The sequence below is a fragment of the Candidozyma auris genome, chromosome 6 (genome assembly GCF_003013715.1).
Source record: "Candidozyma auris chromosome 6, complete sequence".
NCBI lineage: Eukaryota > Fungi > Ascomycota > Pichiomycetes > Serinales > Metschnikowiaceae > Candidozyma > Candidozyma auris.
The window spans coordinates 186,651-202,964 of NC_072817.1; the positions used below are offsets into that span (position 1 = coordinate 186,651).

The window sequence follows — 16,314 nt, forward strand, 5'->3', positions numbered from 1 at the left end:
GGGTAGCGAACTCGTAAAGAGCTTTATCAGTGTCTTGAGTGATCGGTTCAGGAGTGAGGGATATAATCGTTTTAAGATTGAGACTCAGCAAAAACGGGAAATTGATTTGTCTTGGGTAGCCACCACGATGCAAATGAGGCTGTACAGTACTGAATCTTAGCGGAGGTACGAGAGGATCTGGTTCGATCATTGCATAATGAAGAGAAAGGAAGAATGCTAAAGGAAGTGTACGCTTGTAAATTACATTATTCATATATGAGTGTTTTAGATGCAGTGCCATTGATTTTGGCCGTGTGAGTGAAATATTAAGGCTGCATCGAGCGGAAAACATCAAGACGCAATTGATGATGGAGTTAATAAATGTAGTCTAGAACAACTTGGGAAGCTTGCTATCTTCCACGTTTGTATCAAGAACCTCTTTAATACTCATGCGGGGAGCCACGCCTGGTTCACGAGAACCACCAGCGATACCACTGCTGTATTTCAATTGCAACAAATCACCAACCTCGCTGAACTTCTCCAACACATAGTCCAAATCCTCTTTGGTTAACGCCGAACTGACGCACAACCTAGCTCTGGCCGTTGCGATAGGGGTGGCAGGGTAGCCCACAACGACAACAGCGATCTTCTCATTGTAAAGCATTCTTGAAAGAGCAGGCATCTTGGCTGGCAAGTACAACAACAATGGAATCACTGGGGAGTCGTCAGCGCCGTAAACGATAAATCCGAGCTTCTTCAACCCAAGTCTTAAATAACGCGAGTTAAATGCGATTCTTCTCAAACGCTCTTCACCCTCGCCGGGGCTCAATGTACCGTTAATCACTTGCAAAGAGGAGATGATTTGGCCCAACACTGGAGGAGGAACGCCTTCTCCAAACGAGTTGTTGAAGTAAGTCAATCTCATCTTGTCGATAATCCACTTGTCAGCAGCAACGTAGCCACCAGTGGCACCAAAAGACTTTGTTAAGGTACCCATCAAAAGATCAACTTGGGAGGGAGACACGGAGAAGTAATCACACACACCTCTTCCATGGGGACCAAGAGCACCGATGGAGTGGGCCTCATCAACAAAGAGGTAGCACTTATACTTGTTCTTCAATTCGATCACGCGGGGCAAGTTCACCATGTTGCCCTCCATGGAATAAAGACCTTCAACTGCAATGATAATCTTCTTCCACGGTCTGTGAGTACGAGGTTGACCCTGGGCAATCTGATTTCTGATCAACTTCTCCAAGTCCTCCATGTTGTTGTGCTCAAAAACCTTGACAGAGGCGCCAGAGATACGAATACCAAATCTGATGGAGGCATGGTTAAGCGAATCACTGATGACAAGACACGACGAGTCCACCAAAGACGCAAACAAGCTGGCGTTGGTGCCGTAACCCTGCGAGACGACAATGGCATCTTCCTTACCGACAAACTCAGCAATGACCAGCTCACACTCGCGGTGCAAGTCAGTTGTGCCAATGGCGTTTCTAGGACCACACGAAGAAGCACCGTACTTCTGCAAGATGTCATTGGCGTAGTCGGTGCACACACCCTTGGACTGAGCAAAACCCAAGTAGTTGTATGAAGACAAGTTCAAGCACTCTCTGGATTCGCCCGTGTAGATGAACTTCTTGCCCTTTCTCACCCGCTCGAAGCACTTTACATAGCGGCCAGGAGCACCGTGGATGGGCCTGGCAAAACAGTCGTCGATTCTCAACTTCAATCGGCGCACATAGAAGTTCTCAAAGCCATCGTACCAAGGCGCATACCCGTCCTTCTCCACCAAATCCTCGTAGTCTTCGGGCTTGAAGATCTTGCCAAAGAAGTCACGGATGTGGCCAATCAAAATCAAGATCAAATAGCTGACAAACGTCGCCAAGTGGATCACCAACGGAGGCTCGTCGTCAATAGGGGTCGGGAGCGGCTCGCCCACAGGGTGCTTCAGCACAAATAAATGGTCCTTCAGCGTCAAGCGGCCATACTCAAGATCAGCCTTCACCTCGTCTGGCCTGTTGTCAATGGGAGCGTCCGGGATGGTCTCCGACATGGTCAACGGGGAAAGTTGGGTGAGGTTGTAGGAAGTTGTAGTCTGATGAGAAAAAGGTACTAAGGTAAGGGCCGCGTTCCGAAAAAAGACGGCAGCAGGCCTGCTTTAGTTAGATGCTTTTCTTTTTCGCTCGGGAAAAAAAAAGAACGTTTTATAAATAGTGGCAAGCGCGATTTGCGAGTGAAATCTCAGCAAGGGCTATCTATCTTCTGGGCTTAGTTAATGATCTCAAGGCGTTATTGATCACCTCCTTGGAAGCGTTGCTGAGCTTGGTGGAGCAAGTGCGAGTATTTAATGCGAAAACAGCGCCTACTAAGCTAAAGGCGACGAGGAAAAGCGTTGCGAGTGAAATTTTCGGTGCGACTTTTTTGCGGGCTCACAGTGTGAGGTTGCACGTTGGTGCAGAGAGAAGTAAGTAATAGGGGAAGATGAAGAAGGAAGAAAGAAAAGACGTGAAATCTCGACCAGGATGCTGTCTCCTTTTATAATTGGGCTTCTGGAAACGTGCTCTGTAATTGAGAAAGTTTAATACAACCGGGGCATTTGCGTTTTTCGCCCTATTTTCCCTTTCGCCCTTTCGCCATTTCGCCCACTGTTCTTGGTTATGTGGGGGTGTCCAGGACCGAGCCGGTTGCAGTATTTGGCTGCGAATTATTCAACTCTCATCTCAGGAGAGGCCTATTTAGCCGATTGCGCAAACACAAGCATTGGGCAAGTGTGGCCGGGGCAGTAGGGTATTTGCAGCCGAATCCAGAGATTTTAGCCTAGCATTAAAGAAGACTGCAGGGTCGTAAAAAAATTGCCCTGTATTTTCCGACTTGCTAACGCTGTTCGCCTTTGTTCACTTTCGCTTTCGCTCGGGTCGCAAAACTGTACCCTCTTTGTGGGTCTCCATGGAGCGTTATTACATGCTCGTGCACAGGCACCTCCCAGTCAATGTGGCCAATGGCTAGCACCGTGGTCTTGGGCATTTCTTGCGCAATGTACTCGTGGCACTTGTTCATGAGCACCTCGTCGTCCATACACGAGAAGGCTTCGTCCAAGATTAAGATGTCGGGGTTTTTGATGGCTGCTCGAAGAAAGAGTACGAGCTTCTGCTGCGAAACAGTCAACTCGTGGAATCGTAAGTGGCGTATTTTCGCTAACTCTGGCGCAAACACCTTGAGTAAATTTTGCGCTTCCTTCGGAAGCTCGTTCTGGTCTCCACTGTACTTGTACTTAAACTTGAAGTTCAGGTTGCCAATGTCTCTCACTAGACCATTATACACTACATGGTGGGCATATGCTCGAGGAGGAACTGTGGCATGGAGCTCGGGCAGCGAGATGCCAATGCGGTTATTCACATCAAAATAGCTTACTCCCTGCCCTGTTTTGCGCAATGTGCCGTCGATCGAAACCACAGATCTCCACAGCTGCGGATGATCTGCTGTTAGAAGCAGCAAAATGGTGGTTTTGCCCAGCCCGTTCTCCCCCAAGATTCTCCAGCGAGAACCTCTCTGGATTCTCCAAGTGAAATTTTTTAACACATCTGTCCCTCTGTAACTGACGTAGGCGTTACTAAACTCAATTATGGGGTCGTCCACCGTGGTAGTGCTGTTGATGGCTTGAGGCGCAACTTCCACAAACGCAATTTCTTCACTGAGGGCCTCTCTGGTTTTGTGTAACTTGAGCTCTTCTTTGTGCCTCTCCTCAATAACTAGCCTGGCCGTTGACTTTGGCCCGCATGCTGTCAAGCCGCTCTCATCAACGTATGCTAGATTGTCTACCCAGTCGGGCACTTTGTCCTGGATCCGGAGCCCCAAAACCATGCCAGCGTCTAGTTCAAGGGCAATGCGCCTAAGCAGCTCAGACACTTTTTCCGTAGCCCTGGGGTCGAGCCCCAAAAAGGGGTCGTCGATCACAATCAATTGGGGCTTGTTGATGAGCGCTTTGCTAATTCTTGCCCTTCTCATCTGCCCGTTGCTCAAGCTGTTGATCCACTTGTTGCGCAACTCGTCAAGGCCAAATAACTCGCAGAGCTTTTGAACATATGTATCGTTTTCCGCCACCACAGTGTTGCTATTGTAATTATTGGCTCCTGTAACGTAGTTTATCACGGAATTGACGTCGTCCTTCATCTCCAATGTGCCCTTGTACGAATACGACTCATATCTTGCAGCCATGTGAACTTTGTCAAGACCAGAGTTTTCCATGAAGTTGAGATACTGGATCTGGTCACTACGATGTGTATCGCTAAATTGAGGATAAACCCTCCCCAACGGCGGGTCGGGAATGTATTTGGCTGCCACTACGTTGAGAAAGGCCAGTTTCTGCGGGCCGGTGATGGCGTAGAAGGCCTTTCCCGTACCTGCGCTGGGCCGATCTACGTCAAAATTGGCAATTGGCTTGCTGAATACATATTTGTGGGCTCTGAGGTTGCGGGTCTCTGCGACGAAGAGGGCGTTTCGGATTTTGACAAGAGACATGGATGGGTGGGAGTCACTCCAAAGGAGATTTTCCGGACTAGCGCATACTGTGTAGGGTCACATGATCGAACATCAGCTGGCAGATAATCACCTCTTTTGAGGCTGGGGAACACTCCCTTGTACTTTTAACTATAATCACCATTCTTAGTTGATCATGGACTTGGCAGACCCAATTTTTGCTCAGGAAAACCCCTCAGAAAACCAAAAACAGAACGTCAAAGACGAGAAGACAGAAGAGGCCATTCAACATTTGGAGGAAGAAATTGATCAGGCTTACTCCTCGATAGAGACCAAGTTCCAGGCCCTTTGGACTAATGCTCTGAAGAATGCCCATGAGATCCAAGAAAAACTCAAGCTCGACGAAAAAAAAGCAGCATTGATGGCTCAGCTCAACACTGCGAAAGAAAATATCAACAACAGCACCATCGTCAAGGATAACATTCAGTCTGTGGATGCTCAGCTCAAGGAGCTAGGCGAGCAAGTTAAGGGCATTGAGAAAAAGTTTGATTTAAGCACGCTTTCCAATCAGGCGAATTCGGCTTTGGACACGATCGACTCGGGATTGGAATACGTAGAGAAGCAGGCAGGCAAGTACGTGAGCCAGTTTTCCTCGTTCTTTTCGAGTATAGTTTCGGTAGAGCCACAACAGGAACAAGAAGCAGCAAAAAACAAGAAGGAGTCGGAAACACTATTCACAAATCCTAAATTCCCTGGTGGTAGCTATGGGTCAACGCGGTTTGACAGTGAGCTCTTCAAGTTGCACACTTCGGAGGCACCTCTTTTGGATGACTCCAAAGACGATAAGGCAGAAAAAGAAAAATTCGACGTTGAGTCCAAGACTTCTGAGATTGCTGAGTTGCTCAAAAAGTATCCTGATACTTTGGAAAAACTCATGAACAAGCTTGTGCCCGTGGAGATCTCCTACGATACGTTCTGGTACAGGTACTTCAAGCTAGAAGAGGATATCAAGGAAAGCGAGCAGAAGAGGAAAGAGCTACTAGCCAAGAAGGATAAGAGTAGCTCTTTGGCCGACGATGAAGAAGAAGAAGATGACGACGAGGAGTTCACTTGGGATGATGACGACGATGAAGACGATGATGTGGTGAAGGTGGAGAGGGTGCAGAGCGAGAAGGATTAAACTCTCTTTGGCCAATTGCGACGAGGTCATGCTCTCCTTCTTTGAAAAGCATAGGTGCACTAATTAGAGTACAAATCAGGCGCTACCTATCGACATAAAGCCTTACTTTCGTTGAAATACCACGCCTAAGCCTCGTGTTACGGTTGCCTGCTTTTGGTGCGAACCTCTGTCACTGATGCTTACAAGAATTTGTTGAGAAATGCCGCCGTGGCGTCTGCCGCCTCGTGCATCTTGCAATCAGATACAATCCAGTAACAGAATTGTACTTCGTTAAACACTCTAATCTCTCTCTTGATCTCTCCATCTCTCAAATTAACTCTAAGCTCTCCAACGTGTAATTCCTGCATACAACTGGGGGTATATCGGGGTCAGAATTATCTTACCCAACCGACATCATCATCTTCACCAATCATCCACATTTTATGCCCAAGACATATAGCCAGTACCACCACGGCACCAGTCCCAATCCCTCGCATTCACGACAACGCTCGTGGGGCACTCCGGCTGCTCATACCCCATCGAGCAAAAGAGTATGGGTCCGTAAAGAAGACGGTCCTCCAACAACCCTCATGATGGGTCCCCATGATTTGGTAGATGACCTAAAATTGGCCATAACTTATAAGTATCCGACAACGCTAGCTCGGCAGTTCGATCCTGCAGACCTACTGATTCAACTAAAAATTCCCGATGAGCCCGTCAAGAAACATAAGCCGAAGCAAAGTCTGCTTAATCGCCTAGTGCTGGAGCAGGAGGACCTGTACAACGCTCCTGTGAGCCGCCTGCCCTCTCTACCAGCAACAAGCTCGTTTGAATCCCCATTTGTCACCTTGGAGCCTGACCAGAACGTGTGGGATATACTAGACGAATACTTTGGAGGCAAGATGTCGATGGCAGATGCCCTCCTTGTAGTGGCCAGCCACCGACACGCGCTGATGCCTTCCTATGCGTTCGAGGGCTTCCCTGAGAGAACTAACCTGCGGCCATTAGAGTTTGGAAGTGCTCCGAACCATCAAAGAGCAAGCTATACCGATTTGCCCAACCACCCAACTAATAACTTGCCCTTGAGAGGGGCCTCCCCGAGTCTAGCGGGGACCTATCATCATCCAAAGCCTCAACATGCGTACCAGATGAACCCAAATCCAATTACGAAAAACTCGTCGGTGTCGCCTTCGCTAACGCACCGTCTATCTCCTATCAACGGCGCCATTAATGTCCACAAACGCTCACACTCGAATCCGCCCCAGCTGCCTTCAATGACGAGTATCAATCAAATAACGAAAAACAACGGCCAGGCCGTGTTGCTTCTACCGAAGAACTTCACTTTGGGCGAGCAAAATCACTTGAAACGATACTCGTTGGACGATAGCATGATGAACAAAAGCTACTCGAATGCTTCCAAGGACTCCGGCAATGTCACTAGTATAGGAGTGCCCCAGGACTCAGAGCTTTCAAACGATGAAGAGAAACCCAATACTGGCCAACGGAAAACTAGCCATGAGCTCACCAGAACCACAAGTGGTACCAATAACGGCAGCAGGTCCACTGATCGTTTGCTGGAAACCAAATCTCTGCGATCAGTCGAAGAGAAGAGCAAAAGCAGCAGTAACAACATTTCTAACGGCAGTAGCGGCGCTGGCGCCCTTAGTAAGGATTCGAGTTCTCACAGTGACTTGTCTCCTGCTGACATGAGAGAAGCCAAACCCACATCAACATTTGAACGAGTACTTCCTTCCCTTTCGGTATTGGTGGTTGAAGATAATGCCATTAATCAAGCGATTTTGGGAGCATTTTTGAGAAAACACAAAATTCGGTACCAAATTGCCAAGAATGGGCAAGAGGCTGTGGATAAATGGAGGAAAGGGGGATTCCATCTTGTTCTCATGGATATTCAGCTTCCAGTGAAGTCCGGAATCGAGGCTACAAAAGAAATTCGCTATTTGGAGAAGGTTAATAGAATTGGTGTATTTGCCCAGCATGAGCTTTCAAAGCTGAATGGAGAAGCCAGCATTAAAGACGACGAGAAGCTCGATCTCAAAGTCTTCCGTTCTCCGGTGATCATCGTGGCGCTTACAGCTTCTTCGAACTCCTCAGTGGACAAGAAGAATGCGTTGACCGCCGGATGTAACGATTTCTTGACCAAACCGGTCAATTTGGTTTGGTTGCAAAATAAAATCACCGAATGGGGGTGCATGCAAGCGCTAATTGACTACGACGGTTGGAAAGTTAAAAGGTCAGCCAAGGGGGAGCCACCCAAAGTGGCTGTAAAGTCATTGCCCCATCATAAGCATATTGAGAAGGAAAAACCTCTCACGGCGTAAAATCAGGGACCTGACCGGTCTGTGTTGTCTATACTGTCTTTGGGTGTACGGGCCTTGAGGTTAGTGAGAAAAAAATTGTACTTACACCTCGTACCAACAACCTTTGCGTACTTATTTTTCAATAATGTCTGAAGAAAAAACGCAAGTCCAAGAGGCCAGAGACGAATCTCCTAAGAAAGACACAGTTTTGCCTTTAGAAGTGATTGACCGCGCCATTGGGTCTGAGATCAAGATTCTCCTCACCAACAACAAGGAGTTTACAGGCAAGCTTGTTGGATTTGACGACTTTGTCAATGTTGTTCTCGAGGACGCTACAGAGATCGATGGTGACGGAAGTGAAGGAAAGAAGATTAAGAGAATGTTGTTGAATGGGTCCCAGATCGCCATGTTGAGCCCGCCGTCATTGTAAAGTAACCTCAAGCCGAAATGGGCTCAAGAATTCACATTATCACATCAACTTTATTATGAGGATCGGCATGGACTAACATATGGAGAGTTCATCAGAGTACCGCAGTTCACCTGGCTGCTCCTACACTTGTACTAATCCTCGCAACCTATCAGAAACATGCATCGCCTGGCAACCAATGAAGACAAAATCAAACATTAACTTCGAGTTCACATCTAGTAATAACGATTACAACGATTACAATTACGGTGGCCTCTGTGGCTTCCAGAACCTTCGACTCTGATTGCCACCAGGTTCAGTCGTGCGTAAAGCGTGAAATTCGCAGTGGCTATTGTATGTATCATATTAGTTATCACCAGTGTACGCCAACTGCTACGCAACATAAATTCCCACATACGTAAATGAGAATCACGATAAGCACCGAGTCTGGAGAGATTTACGCCATTGATTTCCCCAGCTCGTTAACTGTGGAAGATTTCAAAGCTTATCTAGAGGCAGAGACAGGAATCCCAGTGGCAAGCCAGATCTTGATCCACAACACCAAAACGCTTGCAGAACCCAAAAGAACACTTGATCAAGCAGGTCTTCAGGACGATGATTTAGTTGAATTGAGAAAGGTGCCCCAGAGAGCACCGGCTGCTAATTCACAAAACACACAAGCCTCGCAGTTGGAAGTCCAGAGTGAACAGTTACGGTTGAATCTTCTTTCAAACCCAATGGCTCTTGAGTCAACAAGACACATGTATCCAGACTTGGTGAGCGCAGTTAATGATCCAGTTCGCTTTAGAGAAATTCTCACGCAAACAATGCAAGCTATGAGTCAGGGAAGTCACGAGAGACAACTCAGAGAAGAAGAGCTTCGAAGACTTGAGGCTGATCCAGATGATCCAGCGAATCAGGCAAGAATCATGGAAATCATCAAACAACAGCAAATTGACGAAAACTTACAGTTGGCTGCAGACATCTCGCCTGAGCTGTTTGTGCCCGTAAGCATGTTGTATATCAAGTTAAGGATCAAGGGCCACGATATATATGCTTTGGTCGACTCCGGTGCTGCTCACACAATCATCTCCTCTGAAGTGGCCGAGAGATGCGGCTTGTCGAACTTAATTGACACTCGTTACATCACGGAAGCTCGAGGTGTGGGGAAACAAACCTCCAAGGGAAGAATCCATAGCGCTCCAGTGAGCATTGGTGACTCAAACGCAGATATTCCGTGCTCCTTCACTGTGTTGGACTTGAACATCGACTGTCTTTTCGGTTTGGATATGCTTAAGAGGCACAAATGTAATATCGACCTAAGCAAGAACGCCTTGGTGATCGGCGACATTGAAACGAAATTTCTCAGTGATCTGGAGATCGAAAAACACATCAAGCCAATGGAAAAGTGAAGAGAACTACATATGTAATACAAGTCATCTAGTTGCATTATATTGATCTTTATCGTAAGTGTCTGTTACTCGAGACCCTCCAACTGTTCCTCGTCGGAGCGCTTCTTCAACACCAATGGCTTGCCTGTGACACGGAAGTACAAGTCTTTGATGTCGTCGGTGGTGGACTCGAAATGAGAGGAGGCATCGTAGCTCTTGGAAATGTAGATGTTGCTTTCGCTGCCATCATCGGCTGGCTCGTACAAGTCAGCAAGACCCATCAAGGTGTCGAGGCGAGAGCCCAAAAGCTTGAACGCTGGCTCCAATTCGACATGGGGCGTGTCGGTTTCCACAATGGTGGAAACAATGGCCAAGTAAAAGCCCTTGGGCACCACGCAGTGAACATCGGACAAGACAGCAATGTAGATGTCGTTCTTTCTGCCCACCTGGTTCTGTGGAATGATGATCTGAACCGAGTCCAAGTCGTGCGTGTTTGGGACTGGATGGTCCATGATACACATTGCCCGGATAACTCTGTGACCAGTCTTCTTCACACGGTCTGGGAAGTAAGTAGGGTCCGCGATGACAATAGGAGCCTTGGCAGTGCCTTCCTTGGTCTTCACACCGGCGAACTTCTTATTCTCGTCGTACAACACCTCTTCAATTGGGGTATCCAACATGTAAGTACCACCGTAAATGGCGGATAATCTGGCGAAGCCCTGGGGCAACTCGCCCAACCCATACAATGGGTATATGTAAGGAGACTTGCCGTATCTAGCCACAGATTGGACGTAGAGAACAATTCTCTCAATTGTAGGTCTAGCGACTTCATTCAAGTAGTCGTCATTGGCCCACAAGGCCATGGCGTGGCCAATGAAATCCTTGGTGCCCCTCTCCAAGCCAAAGTGGTTGTACACCTCGTCCATGGTGTTCTTGTCCAAGTCCAACCCCTGGTGGGTGGAGGCCACGTTCTCGTCGTAGTTGGCCACAAACTCCAAGAACCTCTTCATTCTTCTCTTCTCAAAAATGCCCATGAGCGACGATTTCAACGCCTCCACCTCGTTAGAAGGCACTTTACTGATTCTACCCGATCTGTACACATAGCTGCCGCCAATCTGCTTGAACTCAATGTACTTGGTGACATCGGTGTGCACCAAGATATTGGTCAACTCGCCATTGGCCATCAAGAACTTTGGAATCAAGTCGACGCACCAGTCTCTGTCTCTGCCCGTGAAAGTTTCTGGCTTCTGCTTGGACGGCTTGAATTTCTTGTACAATTGCAGCAAGGTCAACGACGCCAGCTCACCACCATAGAAGTCCTGCTTGTCGATGTGAAGCACTTTTTTCCCGTCCACAGATAAAAGTCCCGAAAGCACACACTCCGTGAGCCCCGTGCCGAGGACAATGACGTCGTAGTTTTCGTCCATGGTGTCCGTTTGTAGGTGTGGATAAGAGTAAATGAGGAGCAAACGGACAATCAGGGTCAAGCTGGTTGAGGCAGGTGCAGTACACTACCTACAGTGGGGGATTGACATCGCCAGAACACATATTGTTTCTTCTTCAGTTCATTCATTCTTTTTTTTTTTTTAAATCTTATAAGTTGTGTAGGTAATACTGGTGACATCTTCAATGGACGTTTAGTACTTCATGTTATACAACCGGATGTGGGGCGAATTTCTTGATGTGGGGTCTGAGCGCTCTACGTGGGTAATTGATGAAAAGATATTTTTTCAAGTGATGTGAAGATATCATACGAAGGATGAAAAGGCAGGGTCGACGATGTCAGTAGGTGTTGGATGGAACATCTTAGGTTGCAATGTAGTAAGCAATAGATGTAGTCTTAAGTCTTACGAAGAACTGCAGTTTGCCAGGTACTGGTCAACGACCAAAAATTGTTATATGCTACGAAACGAACAGAAGATGAAAAATTTCCGTCATCTTAGTCATCATACTTAGCATTGCCAAATCTTGATTATAGAAATGCGTGTGTTCATACTTGAAGGCACTCACTGACGTTTCGCAGCATGTTTCGCAGCCATTCCCACCATTGGTATGTAAACGGGATCGCTCCCATATATATACAATTACACCACATTGTGGAACCTTTCTTTACCCTGTGCGCTGCTCTCCTTGATGATCTTTGAGATCTCATGTGGATCAGATGTGATCTTCGTAAAGTTTTCGAAACCATCTTTGGTGATGAGCAAATCGTCCTCGATTCTGACACCGCCAATGTACCAGTACTTGTCGAGAACGTCTTTGTTGATGTACTTGGCCTTCTTGGGATCCTCAAGTACGTCCTTCAACAAAAATGGCGAAAAGTACACTCCTGGTTCGTCTGTGAGCACCATTCCTTCCTTGAGCTCACGACGCAATCTCAAATACCTCAATTTTGGATCAGGATCGTTGTAGTCTGGGCGACCGCCTACATCGTGGGTGTCCATGCCCAAAACATGGCCGAGACCATGTGGGAAGAAGCGGGCAGAAATGGATGATTCAAAGATCTCTTCTTCAGAATACTCCTTCTTGAAAATGCCCAATCTGAGAAATTCCTTGATCATCACTCTATGGGCGGTCAAGTGGATCTCGTCCCAGTGGGCGCCTGGCTTGATCATGTCCATGGTCTTGCGCTGCATGTCCAACACAAGATTGTAGATGGTCAAGTGCTCCTCAGTCCAATCACCATTAATAGGGAAACATCTTGTGACGTCCGAAGCGTAGCATGACCACTCAGCGCCAGCGTCAATGAGAACCGACCTCTTGTTGTCGATTTCGTCGTCATTCTTGACGTAGTGCAACGTAGAGCAGTTGGGCCCTGAGCAGCAGATCGGGTCGTACAGCTGGTACTTGGAGCCTTGTCTGAGAGCATGGTACATGAACTCTGCGTGGATGTGGGTCTCGTTGGACTCGATTGGTGTAGCCAGCATAACGGCAAGATGGCACTTATCAGTGATGGCCGAGGCGTGTCTCATCAACTCGATCTCGTACCAGTCCTTGATGAGTCGGGCCTCGTCCAAGGCGTGGAAAAAATCAGGGTCCTGTTCCGTTAATAGATGCAGCACCCTCTTGTTCCACTTGTTGTGGTCTGTGGTGTGAATCGTGTACTTTGCCTCAGCAAGTGCACCCACAACCTTCTCCAAGTCAGCAGCGTACTTGACTTCATCCACATCGTATTTCTTCAACGCCTCTTCTGGCAGCAAGGGCATACCTGACCACATCACGTCATCGTAGTCGATATCTGGGAGAAACAACGTCAATTTGTCGTTTGCAGCATCGAATAATACATGCGATCCGGGGATTTCCACGCCTGACAAGTAGTAGAAGTAGCGGTTTTGACGAATGGGTTTTGTCTGGTCACAGTACTGCCAGAGCTCCAAGTCCTCACCGCTCATGAAAAAGGCTAGCGTTTCCGCCAGCTTGAGCAGCTTCTTCTCTTTGAAATGGCTCAACACACGCGTGTTGTGTTCCTTTGCAGGGTACTTTTTCCCCTTCAAGCTTGCTGGTCCCTCTGTGCTCATGATACTGAAAACAGTGTTGAGTTGGAGTAGTTGAGTAGTAGCTGGATTTTTGCAACAAGTGCCGCACTATATAAAGTTGTACGGCACTTTCCCTACGGCACCAATTGGAGGGGCTAAGAAAATAGGAGAGAAGGAGCCAAGAGACGAAGGTGAGGATAAAAAATTTGGGCAGATCATGAGTTTAGTGGAGTTGTGGGATATCTGGACCTGATTTGCTCTTTGGTGCTGTCAGAAATGGCTGCAAAGTGTTGTATTTGCGAGATCTGGGAAAACTAAGCGGGAGCAGTGCAGAATTGAGGGGGCAAATATTCTGTCTAAATGGACACCTTAAAACTGAGAATTAAGGAGTTTTCAACTTGGTATCATGAAAGACACTGAAGTATGGTGATTAATTCAGAAGTTCTCGATGGGTGACCTAGGAGTGGCTGCCGAATGCTACTCGCTCTTACCTACCCTCGGGCATATTTCTAAATTGTGTATCAGCACATAGACTCGACAGAAGTAAGCTCAAGTAATAAGATCCCGATAAATCATCTATTATGTTGGCGGACATCTCCGGCTTTGACAATTTTTTTTTCTTAGAAAGGTTCTATGAAAGCAATTTGGCTAGAGGCTTCAAAATGGCTGCAAAAAATAATGTGAGGTGGTCTCGTCAGGTTTCTTCCCAAAGGCACAAATTCAAGTTTGCTAGTTACTTTGAACTTAAAATACTACAACTGAAGCCTCAAAAAAAAACAAGAAGATGGGCTCAATCTCATTGAGAGCATCATAAACATGAGTGTGCTTTGATGAGACGTTCTTTTTGCAAGCTATAGAAGAAGTGGCTGCGAGTATTTAGTACTAATGCAGTCTATTTTCCAGAACCAGTAATCACCCACAACTGGCTCAAGACGACCACTGAATAACGTCCTTTCATGAAATTGAACACAAAACTCTCTACAGTCCTTTTTAACATCCAGATATATCGCATAATCTGAGCTCTTAATTAACTTCCTTGGTACTGTCATTCACAGCCGCCTGCACATACGGCCTTGCCACTATCAATGCGAACAACCTTGGTACAACCTACTACTTTACTTACTCACCACCATGGAGAGATTACAGAGATTGCTAGGTGGAAGCAATGGCCTTGTACAAGGCGGAGCTGCTATGAACGATGCTCCAGCGATCGACAACGCCGAAACTGTCTACATTTCCTCGTTGGCCTTGTTGAAGATGCTCAAACACGGTCGTGCCGGTGTCCCTATGGAAGTGATGGGGTTGATGCTTGGAGAATTCGTCGACGAATTTACCATCCACGTAATTGACGTGTTTGCCATGCCCCAGTCTGGAACTGGTGTTTCTGTGGAGGCAGTAGACGATGTATTTCAGACAAAGATGATGGATATGTTGCGACAGACAGGCAGAGACCAGATGGTGGTGGGTTGGTACCACTCCCACCCAGGTTTTGGGTGCTGGCTTTCTTCTGTCGATGTCAACACGCAACAAAGTTTTGAGCAGTTGAACAAAAGGGCTGTTGCCGTTGTAGTCGACCCTATTCAGTCGGTGAAAGGTAAAGTGGTGATCGATGCCTTCCGTACAATTGATGCCACCACGTTGATGAGAGGCCAAGAGCCTCGCCAGTCCACATCCAATGTGGGTCATTTGAACAAGCCATCGATCCAGGCCTTGATTCACGGTTTGAATAGACACTACTACTCGTTGAACATCGATTACCACAAGACTTCGTACGAAACCAACATGCTTATGAACTTGCACAAGAAGTCGTGGCAGAGCGGCTTGGAAATGAAAGATTACAACCATGTTGACCACGAGAACCTAGAGAATATTCAGAGCTTGGTGAAAATCGCCAAACTATACAACGAACGAGTGGCCGAAGAGAAAGAGTTGCTGGAGGAACAGCTAAAGACGCGCTACGTCGGTAAGCAGGATCCAAAGAAGCATTTGGCAGAGACGTCAGAAAAGATCATTGAGGAGAACATTACTTCCTTATTGACTAGCAACGTCAACTCTCTTGCCATCCAGTAGTCATTCATTTATTTACAGCAATATATTATGAGACGAGAAGAAAACTCCACCTCCTTGTGTAAGTGCCTAAGAGAATCTGTCAAGTACTATGCTTCTGCACTCCTTTACTATATCTTTGAAGTCATCTCGTTTGATCATGAGCCCAATATGGGTGTCATCACTGACAAACTCACTTATTACGAAGATGAATGCTGCAATTTTGAGCTCAAGTATAGCAGATACTTCGGAGTTATCTCGGGTCCTCACGAAATCCCACACTTGTAGTAGGTTCCTCTGGAAAAGACACATTTTCTCGAAGTATAATTTTTGAAGAGCCTTTGCGTTGGACTTGTAAAACACCTCAGTCAATTCTTTATTACGAAGAGCAGCGTACGCTCTGTTGGTGGTGAAAAGCAGTGGATTTTTTGCCTTGAACGAACACCAAGAGGGGATAGCGTGCAAAAGCCTTGTGACAAGAAGACCCTTCACAAATTCGTTGCCACTGTTTTTCCCAATAAAATCGAATATCTTTTCGAAATGCGTGCCCTGAGACTGGGCAACATCACTAAGCAAGATTAGCACCCACAAGTCGTTTAGATCATCGAGAAACGAGTTTATCAAAAGGTCAGTGACACAATCGTTAAAATACTTTTTGTTCAAGGAGGTGCAGATTTCGTCAGAAGTTATTATTGACACGTTTTCTTCATTTTGTTCGACGAGTATGGGTAGTTCATCTGTCGGAGATGCTTCGTAGGACAAGGCCATCATGCTGTAAGAAGACTTTATGTCACTCTTCGGTAATAGAAGACCATGGCGGTAACAGAGTATGAGGCAATTGGCAAGTGAAAATGGATCCGTGGGGATCATTTTACCCTCAATTTGAATTAGGCCGTGTACTCCCAAAGTGAACTTTGCAGAGCTCTGGAGAGAGGCTGGGTCCTTAGTTCCAAAATAGACAAGACCTTCTTCATCAGGCTTGCTATAAACAGGAGGGTACGTTTTCAATGGAAAAGTGTCAAAGAGAGTCCTTATAGGGCCCGGCACCTCAAACATGATG

General features: G+C 46.8%; 9 protein-coding genes across 9 annotated transcripts; 4 read left to right on the plus strand and 5 right to left on the minus strand. All coding sequences in view use genetic code 12, as the record gives it.

Moving 5' to 3' along the window:
• Positions 1-367: 367 nt before the first annotated feature.
• Positions 368-2,035, minus strand: LCB2 (serine C-palmitoyltransferase LCB2; the record flags this gene model as incomplete). The annotated part of the gene is made up of 1 exon (XM_029037466.2): positions 368-2,035. One exon carries the CDS (start codon positions 2,033-2,035, stop codon positions 368-370), a length of 1,668 nt encoding a protein of 555 aa, XP_028888522.1.
• Positions 2,036-2,856: 821 nt separating this feature from the next.
• Positions 2,857-4,500, minus strand: MODF (Modfp; the record flags this gene model as incomplete). The annotated part of the gene is made up of 1 exon (XM_029037465.2): positions 2,857-4,500. One exon carries the CDS (start codon positions 4,498-4,500, stop codon positions 2,857-2,859), a length of 1,644 nt encoding a protein of 547 aa, XP_028888521.2.
• Positions 4,501-4,654: 154 nt separating this feature from the next.
• Positions 4,655-5,638, plus strand: DOS2 (Dos2p; the record flags this gene model as incomplete). The annotated part of the gene is made up of 1 exon (XM_029037464.1): positions 4,655-5,638. The coding sequence occupies one exon, from the start codon at positions 4,655-4,657 to the stop codon at positions 5,636-5,638; it is 984 nt and encodes a 327-aa protein (XP_028888520.1).
• A 422-nt stretch (positions 5,639-6,060) lies between these two features.
• SSK1 (mitogen-activated protein kinase kinase kinase SSK1) lies at positions 6,061-7,956 on the plus strand (the record flags this gene model as incomplete). Its single annotated transcript, XM_029037463.2, has 1 exon — positions 6,061-7,956. One exon carries the CDS (start codon positions 6,061-6,063, stop codon positions 7,954-7,956), a length of 1,896 nt encoding a protein of 631 aa, XP_028888519.2.
• Positions 7,957-8,080: 124 nt separating this feature from the next.
• On the plus strand, positions 8,081-8,365 carry CJI96_0004779 (RNA-binding protein LSM5; the record flags this gene model as incomplete). Its single annotated transcript, XM_029037462.1, has 1 exon — positions 8,081-8,365. The coding sequence occupies one exon, from the start codon at positions 8,081-8,083 to the stop codon at positions 8,363-8,365; it is 285 nt and encodes a 94-aa protein (XP_028888518.1).
• A 1,453-nt stretch (positions 8,366-9,818) lies between these two features.
• GDI1 (Gdi1p) lies at positions 9,819-11,159 on the minus strand (the record flags this gene model as incomplete). Its single annotated transcript, XM_029037461.2, has 1 exon — positions 9,819-11,159. The coding sequence occupies one exon, from the start codon at positions 11,157-11,159 to the stop codon at positions 9,819-9,821; it is 1,341 nt and encodes a 446-aa protein (XP_028888517.2).
• A 657-nt stretch (positions 11,160-11,816) lies between these two features.
• On the minus strand, positions 11,817-13,250 carry CJI96_0004782 (putative Xaa-Pro dipeptidase; the record flags this gene model as incomplete). The annotated part of the gene is made up of 1 exon (XM_029037460.1): positions 11,817-13,250. One exon carries the CDS (start codon positions 13,248-13,250, stop codon positions 11,817-11,819), a length of 1,434 nt encoding a protein of 477 aa, XP_028888516.1.
• A 1,089-nt stretch (positions 13,251-14,339) lies between these two features.
• Positions 14,340-15,278, plus strand: CJI96_0004783 (proteasome regulatory particle lid subunit RPN11; the record flags this gene model as incomplete). Its single annotated transcript, XM_029037459.2, has 1 exon — positions 14,340-15,278. One exon carries the CDS (start codon positions 14,340-14,342, stop codon positions 15,276-15,278), a length of 939 nt encoding a protein of 312 aa, XP_028888515.1.
• Positions 15,279-15,344: 66 nt separating this feature from the next.
• On the minus strand, positions 15,345-16,310 carry SAM35 (SAM complex subunit SAM35; the record flags this gene model as incomplete). The annotated part of the gene is made up of 1 exon (XM_029037458.2): positions 15,345-16,310. The coding sequence occupies one exon, from the start codon at positions 16,308-16,310 to the stop codon at positions 15,345-15,347; it is 966 nt and encodes a 321-aa protein (XP_028888514.2).
• Positions 16,311-16,314: the final 4 nt, after the last annotated feature.